This window comes from Rhinoderma darwinii, chromosome 8, assembly GCF_050947455.1.
Source record: "Rhinoderma darwinii isolate aRhiDar2 chromosome 8, aRhiDar2.hap1, whole genome shotgun sequence".
Lineage (NCBI taxonomy): Eukaryota > Metazoa > Chordata > Amphibia > Anura > Rhinodermatidae > Rhinoderma > Rhinoderma darwinii.
This window is the reverse complement of record NC_134694.1, coordinates 83,230,315-83,246,442: the sequence shown is the minus strand read 5'-3', so window position 1 is coordinate 83,246,442 and position 16,128 is coordinate 83,230,315. Positions and strand designations below refer to the sequence as shown.

At 42.3% G+C, this 16,128-nt stretch overlaps 1 protein-coding gene across 1 annotated transcript in view; it reads left to right on the top strand.

Annotated features, from left to right (window-relative positions):
* TRPC5 (transient receptor potential cation channel subfamily C member 5) overlaps positions 1-16,128 on the top strand; it is a 311,378-nt gene that overhangs the window by 250,850 nt on the left and 44,400 nt on the right. The window contains exon 5 of the mRNA XM_075835838.1: positions 14,802-14,941. Within this exon, the coding sequence (XP_075691953.1) occupies positions 14,802-14,941 (140 nt within the window). The remainder of the gene's footprint in view (positions 1-14,801; positions 14,942-16,128) is intronic.

The following is a 16,128-nucleotide window of genomic DNA, read 5'->3' as shown; positions in this document are numbered from 1 at the left end:
CTTCCCGACCCATGATGTGCCAGCACTTCATGGAGCGGGGAGCGGATGATGTTTGGAGTGGAGCAGGCTCACGTGCTGTGCCTGCTCCAAACACTGCAGGCGTCAGCTGTGTTTTACAGCTGAGGCCCCATGCACACGACTGTGAAAACGCCCGTAATTACGGGGCCATAGACTTTTCCATGACCACGAGTACCTTCCCGTTTGCGTACAGGAAGGTGCCCGGGCCGTTGAAAAATATAGAACATGTCTTATTTCAGGACGTAATTACGGCACGGGCAGGCCCATAGAAGTCTATGGGGCTCCCGTAATTACAGGTGTGTGCACCTGTAATTACGGGAGTGTTGCTAGGTGACGTCAGGGGATTTCAATATTTGAATAAAGAGAAGCAGAGAAAATGGCGTCTGAGTGATCATGTGACCCTTTTAAGGGGTTTGGACATGATTGTGACAATTTCTAGCACCCCTTTTTTTTACGAGTCCGTAAATACGTGTGGAATACGGATGACAACGGACCCGTATTTACGGCAAGTATTTATGGGAGGGAAAAAATACGGTCGTGTGCATGGGGCTTGACACGCTGCTCTAACGGCCAGGAACAGCGATCGTTTTCCTGGCCGTTTAACTAGTTAAATGCCGCGGTCAATAGCGACCGCAGCATTTATAAGGGTTTTCCCATGAAGGACATTTATGACATATCCACAGGATATGTCATAAATGTCAGATAGATGCGGGTCCCAGGTCCCACCTCTGAGACCGGCACCTATCTCTAGAACGGGGCCCCCTATACACCGTTCTATCTTACTCAGCTCCGCTGTCTCCCGGCCACTTCCTCGTTAGGTGGTCGGGAGTTATGGAAACAGCCGAGTGCTCGCTGAGCTACACTGTTTCCGTAACTCCCATAGAAGTGAATAGGAGCTACAGAAATAATGTAGCACCACGAGCTACGCTGTTTCCAGAACTCGGTAGCTACGAAAACAGCGTACATGGTCGAGTTACGGAAACAGCATAACTCGCTGAGCTGCGCTGTTTCCGTAACTCCCATACAACTGAATAGTAGTTACGTAAACAGCATAGCTCGCATACTATGCTGCTTCTGTAACTGCAATTCACTGCTATTGGAGTTACGGAAACAGCGTAGCTCAGTGAGTAATGCAGTTTCTGTAACTCATCCTTGTATTGCAGGGTATTGTGATTTCACAATAGTTTGTGTATACTTTTATGGGCTATGTTCTATGGTCATGCTGACACTAAAGTGGTTGTATTTATTCTTTGGCTGTGCACTATTAGGTTGGATTCACACAAGCATGTTCGGTCCGTAAAGGACGGAGCGTATTTCGGCCGCAAGTCCCGAGCCAAACACACTGCCCGGAGCCGGGCTCCTAGCATCATAGTTATGTACGACGCTAGGAGTCCCTGCCTCGCTGCGGGACAACTGTCCTGTACTGTAATCATATTTTCAGTACGGGACAGTAGTTCCACGGAGAGGCAGGGACTCCTAGTGTCATACATAACTATGATGCTAGGAGCCCGGCTCCCTGAAGTGTGTTCGGTCCGGGACTTGCGGCCTAAATACTTTCCATCCTTTACGGACCGAACATGCTCGTGTGAATCCAGCCTTATAATGATGTCACAGCAGTGTCTGTCTGTATTATTAACATGTGTTCCATTGCAATGATGCTCTGGTAGTCTATGTTCATTTATATGTTGTGTTCTATTGTTCTGATGTCAGATTAGTATTTTTCTTTATACCTTGGCTTTTTTATTGTTACGATGTCACAAAAGCATTTTTCCTTAATGTTGGCTGTATTCTTTTGTTATTTTGTCACACTACTGTTTGCTATCCTTTGGCTGTGTTTGACTCTGGTGTCAAATTAGTATTTGTGTTTATTGCTAAGCAGAGGTTTTTTTTCGTGATGATATCACAGGAGTATTTGTCTTTATTTTTAGGATGCGTACTATTGTAATGAAATAACAATAGAACAAGTATCTAAAACTAAAAAACACACTATTCAATATAAGGTATTGGGTATTACCTAATGAACCTGTTTGCAGCATAACAGGCAGTGAGAACCCCTCCTGATAGCTCCAGTAACGACATCTTTGGTTTTTTTACTTATGGATTACTTTACAGTACTGGCACTTTGTCATACTGGTAGGTATATGCATAAGCTCCATTTGGGCTTAAGATATTGAGCCTCCAGTATGATTATTTGTCAAACGTTTCTATTTTCCCATAATTTGGTGTATGTTTGTATATATTTTCATTTATACTTGTTATTGTTGACATCAACATTTTTATTAGTCTAGATAACCCTTTTTTTAATTTACTAGATGTGGTCACTCATTTTTAAAAATATATTTATTGTGGTGCTTCTGATCGTCTCTTAAATGTTGTATCAAAATTAACTGCTTGAATTCCCTGTCATTTGCTCATTTCAGCACTCCAGTACTGCAGGTGTATATTGGGCATATCACAGTAAATAATGTGTGTGTATATATATATATATATATATATATATATACACACATATATATATATATATATATATATGTATAGCACACACAAAAATGGCGACAGCACTCTGCGAACACCATTGTCACCTAAACCGCTAAATATAAATAAATATGCATTACTGCTAAATCTACTTACAATAGGGAGGTTCTTCGTGCATATTTTGATCGAATTGTGTTTGCCCACCTGCCACAACAAGGCGTCCTCCATAGGTGGGTACCTACTCAGCACATACACCCAGAACTGGGACCAATCCTACATATATATCTGGGGATGGTAGGAACCAGCATTAAACTAATTAAAATCACCCAGGGCAGAATGGGAGGAGGTTTGATAATAAACTGTATTTATGTAAAATCAACCAACCACTTTAACATGAAGATCCGAGTTAGAGCACCTTTAATTATTATAATAGGATACATTATCAGTAATATACTGTTGTTATTATTAGAATAGCTCCTTTTACAAAGTGGAGTGTTCTGATAATAACGCTAAAGGACAGCATGAATATTCAATTCCTTGAAGGTGCCATTATTGTCCACCATAAATTTTTCCTTATATTCAATAAAGCTCTGCAGGAATAATATAAGAACAATATCGTAAAAATATCTTTAGGATTTATGCAAAGCAGGTATCCAGGTCCAATCTTCATTCATACAAAAGCATTTTTGTTTTTAAAGTTAATTTTGAAAGAATGTTGAGTTGGCAAATCTAAAGCACAATGTCACTAGTGAAATAGTCAAATCTTTTTAAGCCCTTAAAGAGGATCTGTCACTCACACTACAAACTGAACACATTATTAAATAGATCTCTTAGACCTATTGAGACTGACGTACGTACTAAAGGGGTTGTCCAGATTCGGGGCTGTTTTTTATACTGATGATTTATCCACAGGATAGGTCATCAGCCTATGATCGATGGGGGTCCAACACCCTAACTCCACACCGATCAGCTGTACCGGCTGCCTCCGGGCACCGGAAACTATTCAATGGTCAGTGTCGGAAGCAGATGGCTACAGTCACAGTATAGCCGCCGTGCTGGGTTACTGCAGCTCTGCACCTATTCACTTGAAACTTGAAACCCCCTTAACACAAGATAATCACTTAGTCATAGCATGCATGTGGGAAAACACAGATTAATAAAAAGAACTGCCATAACCAATCATAATCGTGGTCAGGACTAACAGGTGTGCAACAGTGAAACATACATTGGAAAAAATAAGTCACAACCAGGGGCGTAGCTAGGAAAGACTGGGCCCCATAGCAAACTTTTGACTGGGGCCCCCCCTCCCCTGGGTGTCACACAACCCCCCCCCCCTTGTAGATAGCGTCATACAGCCCCCTCTGTAGATAACGCCATACAGCCCCCTCTGTAGATAGCGCCATACAGCCCCCTCTGTAGATAACGCCATACAGCCCCCCCTGTAGATAACGCCATACAGTCCCCCCCTGTAGATAACGCCATACAGACCCCCCCTGTAGATAACGACATACAGACCCCCCCCCTGTAGATAACGCCATACAGCCCCCCCTGTAGATAATGCAATCACTGGATATGAATCATGGGAAACGCCTGTTTGAGATTTTATATTCCAACAAATATATTGAAAGGATATGAATGCTCAATGATAGATTGAATGAGCAATTTCTATACATACAATTTCAGTCAACCATGTCCGTTTTTCCCCTCTGACCTCTCCCACCATGCACCAGTCAAAACAAAATGTACCCATATTCCCCAAGATAAATGCAGTGTGGAGCGGAAGTAGTAGTAGTAGTACGTCACCAGTATTTTCTGTAGAATAGAACAAACAGATGCAGGGACTGGGGGACCATGTATGCATGTGGGTAAAGAATTGGTTAAGGGACAGAAAGCAAAGAGTTGTTTTAAATTGTACTTATTCAAAATGGGCTGAAGTCTGCAGCGGTGTACCACAAGGATCAGTGTTAGGCCCAATTCTTTTTAATCTCTTTATTAATGAACTTGTGGATGTTATTGATAGCAAGGTGTCAGTTTTTGCTGATGATGCAAAACTTTTTAGGATGCTTAAAACTCAACTTGACTATAAAAGTATTACAGAAAGACCTGGATAAGCTGGCAGCATGGGCAAAAACATGGCATATGAAATTTTATGTCGATAAATGTAAAGTAATGCACCTAGGATTCAATAATAGTATTAATGCATATACATTGATGGAATAAAACTGAGGATAATGGAACAAGAGAAGGACCTAGGTATTATGGTTAGAAATAAGATCAGCAGTAGCACTCAATGTCAAGCAGCAGCTGCAAAAGCAAATAGGATTTTAGGGTGTATGAAAAGTGAGATAAAAACCTGTGATTAAAATGTAATATCACCCCTCTATAAATCCCTTGTAAGGCCACATCTTGAATATGGAATTCCGTTTTGGGCTCCACATTGTAAAAAGTATATAGGAGAACTGGAGAGGCTGCAAATGCGGGAAACTAGACTATTATTAAATGGGATGGGAGGTGTCGCTTACAATGAAAGGCTAGAGAAATTGGGCTTGTTCAGCTTGGAAAAAAGACGCCTTAGAGGTGATCTTATTAACATGTATAAATGTGTGTGGTCAATACAAAGAACAAGCACATAATCTGTTCTTTCCAAGAACTCTACAAAGGACCAAGGGACATTCATTGCATGTGGAAGAAAGACGTTTCAGAGATCAATATACGAAAGGGTTCTTTACAGTTAGAGTATTCAAACTATGGAATGCCCTACCCAAAGAGGTAGTAATGGCAGATACTATATATCAGCATTTAAAAAAAGACTACATGATTATTTACTGACAAATGGCATTGAGGATTATAATTAATCAAGCAATGAATGACGTGTAATTTATTGAGAAATGTTGAACTTGATGGACCTGTTTCTTTTTTTCAGCCTATATAACTATGTAAAATAAACACACTGGTTTCCACAAGGGAGAGAAGATACAGCATTGTCAGCACTGGTAGCTAGGTCCCCTAAAATTCACTTGTGCACATGTATATTTGAATATAATGGTCCATAAAAGAGATCTGCAAGCTTGTTTTTTTCCCCATATGTGTTCATCTCAATGATTTATCCATAAGCAATTCCAAAGTTATTCCTTCCTTTCTTAGTTTACTTGGTAAATAGAGATGCATGTATTGAAAGGTATAAGAGCCATGGGTATAATCACAAGAGGAAGGGTCCAACGATGTCATCACTCCTGGGCCCTGGTACCTGTGGGGGCCCAATAGCGCCCTAATACATTTAAGAGTACACCAGAACTATAAATGGCATGTTTTCATTGAGGGGCCCTGTTACAGATTTCGCATTGGGTTCAGAAGGGGGAAGGGTAAAAGCAGGATTTTTTACCACATACTCCTTGTATCAGGTTAGAGAGATTATTGATCGCCTATCCTCAGGATAGGCCATTAAAATCTGATCAGTGGGGATCTGACTCCCCACACCCGCGCTTATAAGCGGTTTTGAAGTTGCTGCGGCGCTCTTGTGTGAATACTGTAGCTTCATCGCTAACGCTGCTCAATACTGTCAAACACTGACACACTTGTCTTGGGGGTTCACAGTATTACAGCCATCTCCCATACACATAGAGACTGCAAGTAAAACATGAGGATTTTTGTACAAAGCGAATGACCCACCAAATTGTTACCTGGGGCTCCACAAATCATATTACAGCTGCTGAGGAAGTCGTGATCCAGAGGAAATATTCAAAGACAACACCAGGGATCTTTCTTTGCATTGCAGAATATCAGAAATGTGAAGTTTAAGGAAATCGACCAAACACATTGCACATTACACTTTATTACATAAATTAATTTAGTAACATAAAAAGTAATACAAAAATCAATTGAAATAAGCTCTTTAATTTTTATACTTTCCTCTCGTCAAACGTCTCTACATATCTCTCCATCTGGTGTATTTATAGTGGAAGTGCTCTGAGCCTGCTGCTGCTTAATTGATATCTAGATTTTCAGCCTCTTTAGGATGTAATTTGAACAAATGGGAATATTCAGGTTACATATCAGTTCTCTTTTAAGATAAAAGGTATAAAATACAACAAACACTGTCTTAACTGGAGAAATCTGTAGCCCTACAGCAAAAAAAAAAATCAATATTTCTTGATAAGCTAGCTGAAATGAAATCAACGCTATGTTGGCCATCTGGAGATAATGACCCGTTGTAGGTGTTATGTTTCAATATTACAGATTTGTGATTACACAATCCATATAAAATAGCTGCTATCCTTTCTCTAGCACTAAATGAATAGACTGCAGCTGACTGCAAATTTATTATATTGCACTTTACTATCTTTAGTAATTATTTTTTTTATATTCTTCATGGGGGTTGTCCCAAATAAAAGCATCCCTCAGAACTGATATTACAAATATCATATAAAACATAATATAATCATAAGTTAAAAAATTCAGAAAGCGGCACTATACAGCAATGGTTGGATACATGGGTGCACGCCTTAGGACCTTGACCTCCTGCCTTCTTTGAATAGACAACTCTTAAAGAGAACCTTTCACAGCTCTTGCTGTGGCACTGTCCGTAGCTGATTGGACAGTGTCACAGCGATAGTAACATGCCCCCTTGCCAATAACACGCCCAAATTGACCGCTCAGGGGTTTAGTTAAATATCGGACACCAAATATAACGGCACCGATATCTAAATAATGGAGGAGGATAGGAAAAAAAATTAAAGTGTCCCAGGATTTGTGCAGCCCTGCCTATTACATGGTGCACTCAGCTCCACATGTATGGGCAGGTGAAAGGTTCTCGGCAGCACCGAAGCAGTATAGTGGTGTGTTCAACAAAGTTTAAATAGGGTACTAAGTATAATCAAGTAATCAAAACCAATTGATACAAAATATAATACAAGGTACATAAATACATTATAATACATATTATAAAGTGTGTTCGTTTAAAAGGTCATAAAGTGGCAAGTGCAAAAAATATAAAAATCCCATAAAAATACATTACGTATTTCGTATAATTCTTATATTTACATAATAAATTAATCCATAGTGATTACATCTGTGCTGCAAACATTAAAACATTAGCTCACCATCAAGGATCCACATAAGATTTATTATTTTTAAAGAATTTACCCATTACCCTTTTTAACTAGCATAGACCACCACAGACAACTTACCACTTACTCCTTCACCACCTTAAACCGAGAAGAATACTAGACCGTAATCTTAACCACCCTAGACCTCTAGCGATATTAATTCATAATCATCCTAAATCATCATGAATATTACCATTAAACCCTTCACCGCTCTAGACCACCAACCTCTAAACCATCAGAATTATTACTATAAATGCTATCACTAACCCCTAAAGCACCCTATGGAAAAACAATGTGATAAAATACATGTAGTTGACAGATTTGGTGGGTACCATGGCACGTACTTAAGACCATAAAAATAAGGTGTTTATACATTTTCATTATGCAATGATTATTCCAGACTTTTTATTGAGTGTCAATGAGGTAATGTTTTAACAGTTATAAAACACAATGGGGATTTATGAATGCTATTCCAGCACTTTTTTTTTGGGGGGGGGGGGGTAATTGCATTAAAAAAAATGGTATACAGACCAAATGCTATATTTATGAAGTCACTGCATCACTTTCTGTAACACAAGTTATTTCTAAATTGTGTCACAAAAAGTAGCACAGAGTGAGAGTGGCATAGAGAGGATCTGTCACTAGTTTAGCAATGCCCAATCTCCTAGCTAATCTAATAGACGCTGTCACAATGATAGTGAAAATTGTGTCCCAAAACGTTTATTATTTTAAAAGTTCTGGGCTTATGGAGATATGGAAATTAGGCTATACTTGACAAGTGGGTGTCAATATCAGCGATTCTCCTGAGGTGAAGCTAACTCACAGCCTCTGACTCCGTTCTATAAGCATGAAGCTGCTTCACACAGTGTGAGAGACTGAGGCTGGAGGGAAGGGGGATCACTTCAAATAGTCATATCTCCGGCTGTGGACCACCTAGAACAGCGGTTCTGCTGGCATATGAAAGATGAGATTCCATACTGGAGGTATCACCAGTTGAGATTACAGTCAGGAATGGAAGCTGTATACTATATGATCACGCTGTGTTGCTGAGTTGGGAAGAGGAGAACTGTATGATGTCATACAGAAAACATTACACTGCCCAGAGTGAAAAGAAAGAGTTACCTCCCATTTGGCAAGTATAGCCAAATTAGCATATTTAGAAAAATGCTCACAACTGTGCAAATAATAAACGTTTTTGAAAAAAAATGACTCTGTAGTTAGCAGCATCAGGGCTGGCCTTAGGGGTGTGCGAGCTGTGCCTTCGCACAGGGCGCATTACTCCAGCAGGTGGAAGGGGGAGCTGCGCTGGCTCCCTTCCCCTGTTTGTTTCAGAAGCGTCCTGGCCTGGCGACTCAGCAGTTGCCTTTCCGCCAGGCGCTTCTTCACTTAGTGCCGTCACTACCGCTGTAGCAGCCATAGCGGCTGCTAGCAGCGACACCTTCCATGAGGGCGGTGGTAACGCTAGCAGCCGCTACGGCTGCTACAGCGGCAGCGACGGCACTATAGCAGAGCAGGGAGGTATCTCCCTGCTCTGCTATCTACTAGCGCCACTGTAACTCCCTGATGGAACGGAATCCCCGTGTTGCCGAGGATTCTGCTCCTGGAGCGCTCCTTGATGTCTCTGTCCATATATGGATAGTGACTTCACTGGAAACTCCTGCAGCTGCAGCGGAATACCCGTCCACCGCTTTGCAGATGCTGTGAACGGGGATTCCACTATGTTAGGCACATGCAGAGAGAATGCCAGGAAGACTTGACCTGTGTCTTTCTTGATTTTTTTTATTTACAAACCACTAGTAATACTGTACTTACCTAATGACCAGTTGTCATTAGATCACTGTTGTTTGAAAACTCTGCATATACAAATGCAGGGTATGCACAGATAATCTATTTCCTGCTATCAAGGTTAATAAAATGTATTTATCTTAAGAATCCAAAGAATAGTGCCTTCCAACGGTCAATTTATTTACATTGCCTGAAGCAACATCTCTTACTGCTCATATGGTCGTGCCACACATTTTACCTTTATTATTTCTTTGATACCTTGTCTCTTTATATCTATTATTTTTCTGCAGTTTTTGTTATGTTTCTTTGAGCTTAGATCTCTCACGCTGAAGCTTGCAAATTACAACCTCAAGTTGCATTCAGCAGGGGTCTTATGATTTTCAAAAGTAGTTAGAGTTCTTGTAGACTTCTGAGCTATTATGATCTGATATGTAACTCCCATTTGCTTGCATGGATTTTCTGTAAGCTTTTGTCTAATTCTATGTGACAAGAAAGGTGATCACTTAACGTAAGAGAATAATAGCAGTTTATGAATATATAGATACCGTCAACCAGGGGCGTAGCTAGAGGCTCATGGGCCCCGATGCAAAAATTCTTACTGGGCCCCCCCCCCCCGCAAACTTCTCATGGCCGACGGTCCGCTTTCAGCTGCATCGCTGGGTCTCCTAAGTGACCCAACAATGCAGCACTAGCAGCCAGGGGCGTCACTAAGGCTGGGTTCACACACACTATTTACGGACGGAATTCGGGCGTTTTAGCATTGAATTACGTCCGAAAATACGGCTCAAAAGCGTCGGCAAACATCTGCCCATTCATTTGAATGGGTCTTACGATGTTCTGTGCCGACGGTCATTTTTTTTTACGCGCCGCTGTCAAAAGGTGGCGCGTAAAAAAGTGCCTGTCACTTCTTCAGACGTAAATGGAGCCGTTTTCCATGGACTCCATGGAAAACCAGCTTCAGTTACTTCCGTAATGGACGCAGCAAAAGACGCCTGCACATGCCATTACGGCTGAAATTACGGTGCTGTTTTCTCCTGAAAACAGCACAGTAATTTCAGCCGTAACGGACGCTGCCGTGTGAACATACCCTCAGGGCTTAAAATGTCCGGGAAATAGCCCCAATACATATGTGTCCGCCCCAAAAAAAAGTGTGTATATGAGACAGCATAGCATATCTATAGCACTACGACCCTATACACTATGGATAGGATTAGATACAGTGGCTCAGCAGACAGTATCACACATGATATGATTAGATACAGTGGCTCAGAAGGCAGTATCACACATGATAGGATTAGATACACAGCTCAGCAGACAGTATCACACATGATAGGATTAGATACAGTGGCCCAGCAGACAGTATCACACATGATAGGATTAGATACAGTGGCTCAGCAGACAGTACCACACATGATAGGATTAGATACAGTGGCACAGCTCGCTGACATTGCGGCTCCAGCGCTGGACCCAGGATAGGTAAGAATAATAATTTTGCTTCTTTATGTGTTACTGATTATTTTTGTGTTTGTGTTTTTTTACAGGTTCGGTTGTTGGACTTCGGATACGAGGACTTCAATGACAGCGTTTTTTTTATTCTCAATAAAATGGTTAATGAGGGTTGTGTTTTTTTATTTCAATAAAATATTTTTTCTATGTGCTTGTATCTTTTTAAACTTTATTATCACCGCCTTAGTAATGTCCGCTGGCTGATTGACAACCTCCATTACTAAGGCGAGGCTTAATGTTAGCAGGTGCAGAGGCTACACTAACCCCCATTATTACCCCGGTACCCATCGCCACCAGGAGTACTGGGAAGAGCCGGGTACAAACCGGTACCCGACCATCTGTAGTGACGGGCAGGCACCGGGGTGGCCGCAGGCTGGTAGTATTAGGCTGGGGAAGGCCAAAAACAGTGGCCCTTCCCACCCTTGTAATGCTGCCTGCTGCTGCTGTGTTGTATCTGGCTGGATATGAAAATTGGGGGGGACCCGACATCGTTCTTTCCAATTATTATTATTATTTTTTTTTTTTAAATGACGTGGGGTCCCCCCCATTTTCATAACCAGCCAGATACAATAAAGCAGCAGCAGGCAGCATTACCAGGATGGGAAGGGCCACTGTTTTTGGCCTTTCCCCTCCTGATAATACCAGCCTGCGGCCACCCCAGTGGCCGACCATCACTACAGATGGTCAAGTACTGGATCGTACCCGGCTCTTCCCAGCACCCCTGGTGGCGGTGGGTACCGGGGTAATAAAGGGGGTTAGTGTTAGCCTCTGCATCCGCTAACACTAAGCCCCGCCTTAGCAATGGATGCTGTCAATCAGCCGGCGGCCATTACTAAGGCGGTAGTAATATCGTTTAAAAAAAAAACACAAAGACATAGAAAAAATATTTTATTGAAATAAAAAAAAAAAACACACAGCCCTCATTAACCATTTTATTAATAAAAAAAAAAGCTGTCATCGAAGTAGTCCTGGAATCCGCCGTAGTCCAACGACCGAACCTGTAAGAAAACACACAAAAAATGATTAGTAACACATGTGTTAGGGTATGTGCACACACACTAATTACGTACGTAATTGACGGACGTATTTCAGCCGCAAGTACAGGACCGAACACAGTGCAGGGAGCCGGGCTCCTAGCGTCGTACTTATGTACGATGCTAGGAGTCCCTGCCTCGCTGCAGGACAACTGTCCCGTACTGTAATCATGTTTACAGTATGGGACAGTTGTCCTGCAGCGAGCCATGTGTCTGTGCACATACCCTAAGGCTTAGATACAGGGCCCATGTGTGATACTGTCTGTGGGACCCTGTATCTAAGCCTACCCTGTCTGCTTAGATACAGGGCCTTAGGCTTAGGCCTGTAGGCTTAGATACAGGGCCCAGCAGACAGGATCACGCATGGGCCATGTATCTAAGCCTACCATGTGATTGGCTTAGATACAGGGCCCAGCAGACAGGATCACACAATCTGTGATCCTGTCTCATGGGCCCCCTAAGCCTGATACATCGTAGGCTTCGGGGTTGTGCAGTTCCTAAACATTGATGGCCTATCCTCAGGATAGGCCATCAATAGCTGATGTGTCGCCCGGGACCCGCAAATCAGCTGCTTTGAAGGGGCCGCAGCACTCGTACGAGAGCTGCTTCCCCTTCATTTCACTACTCGCTCACACTGTGAATCGCCGACACCGATTCACAGTGTGACCGGAATGAAGTGACAGGAATGAAGGGGAGCAGCTCTCGTACGAGTGCTGCGGCCCCTTCAAAACAGCTGATTGGCGGGTCCCGGGAGTCGGACCCCGCCAGTCAGGGCTAAGCTTACCTTCCTCTTCGGCCGCGGCGGGAGTTCTGTAGTCTCAATGCTGTGCGCGGCGGCATAGCGTGGTGACGTCATGCGCTGCGCACAGCGCTTGACGTCAGGACCTCCGCTGCGATCCGGAACCAGGAAGGTAAGTAAAGTATGTTACTATAGTAACAGGGGCCCGCGGCCCGAGTTACTATAGTAACTTTTTATTGATGTGGTGCGGGGGGCCGTGGGCCCCCCTGGCTTCGGGGCCCGGTCGCAATTGCGACCGCTGCGACCCCTATAGCTACGCCAGTGCCGTCAACATGGGAATTTGTTTCAAAGTCATAATACAAAAACCTTTGTTATTTTAATTCAAATGTAAAGATATTACCAAAAATTAAATCAAACATTTCTCCAACTTAGGGGTGTTTTGTTTAATGGTTAAGGGACATCTTAAGGACCCCCCCCCCCACTGTCTTTTGAGTCTACAGGGACTTCTTTTGGCATCGCTATAGAAGGGCCAACGAGCGCTTTCGTAAGTGTTCATGCTCCAACAAAGAGCCGTTGATAAGTTTCGGGTTCTTAGAGCAACCTCCTGACTTCTGCCGAGATCAGGGGAACTTCAGATCCCATATACTTACATTTTTGATCGCCGCGGTTCGTGACCAGGACATGATCTAAACGCACTCTCCCCTTTCATCAGGTCAATGGGTTTCGCTGTGACTTGATCAGATACTGAGGAACCTCTCAGTAAGAAACCCAGTAAGTGACCCAGCACTGGAGTCAGGGTCTCTGCCACTACTTCATGGGGCCCTCAGATTGGGCAGCATAACCCTGGTGACAGATTCCCTTTAAATAAGCTTCTAGCCTTTTAACCTGACAAATATGTACTATTTTCACTGCACTCGGTTTGGCTTACTATCCATTTTCAATAAGTGAGTTATGACTGTCTAGCTTCAACAAATGCAAAAAATACTATATAGTACTTTTTTTAGTTGAATTTATAAAACATACAAATAAATTTTTTCATTAAATGTTTTAAATAAAGTATATTGTCCCTTTAAGGACATGAGGTTAGTATAAAATATTCAGAATCCTTGCTAATGTTCTACATTGTGTTGGGTGATGATTTGCTTACACCATGAATACTTGTGTTAAGTGTGAGTGAAAGGGCGGGTAGAGGACTGGAGAGGGAACGGGTGCAACGAAAATGTCAATGGATATAATTACTGCGGGCATTGCTCATGGTACTCGACTGAACTATGAAAGCATTATTGTACTGTATATAGCATGTAAAAAGAACTATGGTTGTAGGGTCATGTATGCTTGTGGATAGGATCTGTACCGTACAGACGTCCCTACAGGCATTTCAGCTGTTATTTAAAGAATATTTCCACTTCCACAAAGTCAAGTTTAAATAAAATCCATTCACTTGTCATTTTCTGTCACTTTGTAGTAAGAAATTAGAAATCTATGGCACAGCCAATATGACCGCCAATATGGTTTTTATAGGATATGGACTTTCCAGGCTTCTGAATAACCAAGATGCTTTATTATTCATTGACTCACTTATCGCTGCATAATTTAGTATTCCGGCATTCAATATTATGGATGACTACACCTATAAGTTCTGTAATGTAGTGGTTGTCTGACTTAAGGGATTGTCTAGACAACCTCTCCTCAATTAAAGCCACTCTGTTGATCAAATGATTGATGTAGGTCCAGCTGATGTAGACCCAACTGATCAGTTGATATTGCAAGTGACATTATGTAACCCATGTCAAAGTTCTCGACGGTCACTCCTATTCCTTTAGAGCAAAGGCTTCTTTTTCCTTTAATAGCGTTTGCTTTAGGGTGCCCGTACACTATGGGGCCGAGCTGTGGTAATTACCGCATGTCCAAGAACTATGCGGCAAATACAAGCGAAGCACATGGCAATTACCGCGGCTACGCCCCATCACGTTCGGGCACCCTAATAGGGCATATGGAATGCCATTGTCTTAATGAGACAACCCCTTTAAAGATTTATATTACTAGATAATTGTTATGTTTTTAGGTCTTAATTCCAGATTTAAAAGTTACCAACTGTATGCAGAATTTGTATCTGACTATTTACTTTCTTATTGACAGGTTTTATTTGGGGGGAAATAAAAGAGATGTGGGATGGGGGATTCAATGAATACGTACATGACTGGTGGAACCTCATGGATTTTGCAATGAACTCCCTCTACCTTGCAACTATTTCCCTTAAAATTGTTGCTTACGTGAAGGTAAGAATTGTAAGGTAATGTATGGTAAAAAAAGAAAAAAACATGCCATGGAAGGATTTTTACTTAGCAATGCGTTTAAACTAAAAAATGAAGCACTTTGAAAATAGTCCTGATTACAAATCTACTACCGTTTTGTGTATTCCGCTCCAATCCATCCATTGATTACAGACTACAAACAAACCCTGTGTAGTCTGATCCTGGAGTCAAGCGTCACTGTCTGTCTACTATCCTACTGTCGGTAGGTTAGCAAGAAGCAGGATTCAGATGACAGGAGCATGACTGTGGGATCAGATTACACAGTTTTGTAGCCTGTAAGGCTGGATTCACACGAGCATGTTCGGTCCGTAAAGTACCGGACGTATTTCGGTCACATTTCCAGGACCAAACACACTGCCGGCCTCTCCGTGGAACTACTGTCCCGTACTGAAAACATGATTACAGTACGGGACAGTTGTCCCGCAGCGAGGCAGGGACTCCTAGCGTCATACATAGCTATGATGCTAGGAGCCAGGCTCCCTGCACTGTGTTCGGTCTGGGAAATGCAGCCGAAATACGTTCCGTACTTTACGGACTGAACATGCTCATGTGAATCCAGCCAAATAGTGGGGACACATAGGTCTGCATAGGAGCTGTGATCACCAAATGATAGCAGATTTTTAATCAAGACTATTTGCAAAGTTGCTTAATTTCTTTACGGTTGCAAAAGTGAATAAACCCTATAAACTCTGGTATGATATACTGCATATTACTTGTCCTAAGTCTCATGCATATCTAAATACAGAGAGAAACACAGATTACTAATTATTTTGTCTGTATTGTGTACATTTTTAAGCGCCATGTTTTCCTGCATTTTTCAGCCACAAATAATGATCAAATATAGATGTAGATATGAAACTAAGGCTATGTTCACACGGAGTATTTTGCCGAGTTTTTTGACGCGGAAACCGCGTCGCAAAACTCGGCAAAAACGGCCCGAAAGTGCCTCCCATTGATTTCAATGGGAGCCGTCGGCGTCTTTTTCCCGCGAGCAGTAAAACTGCCTCGCGGGAAAAAGAAGCGACATGCCCTATCTTCGGGCGCTTCCGCCTCTGACCTCCCATTGACTTCAATGGGAGGCAGAGAAAGCGTATTTCGCGCTGTTTTATGCCCGCGGCGCTCAATGGCCGCAGGCGAAAAACGGCTTGAAA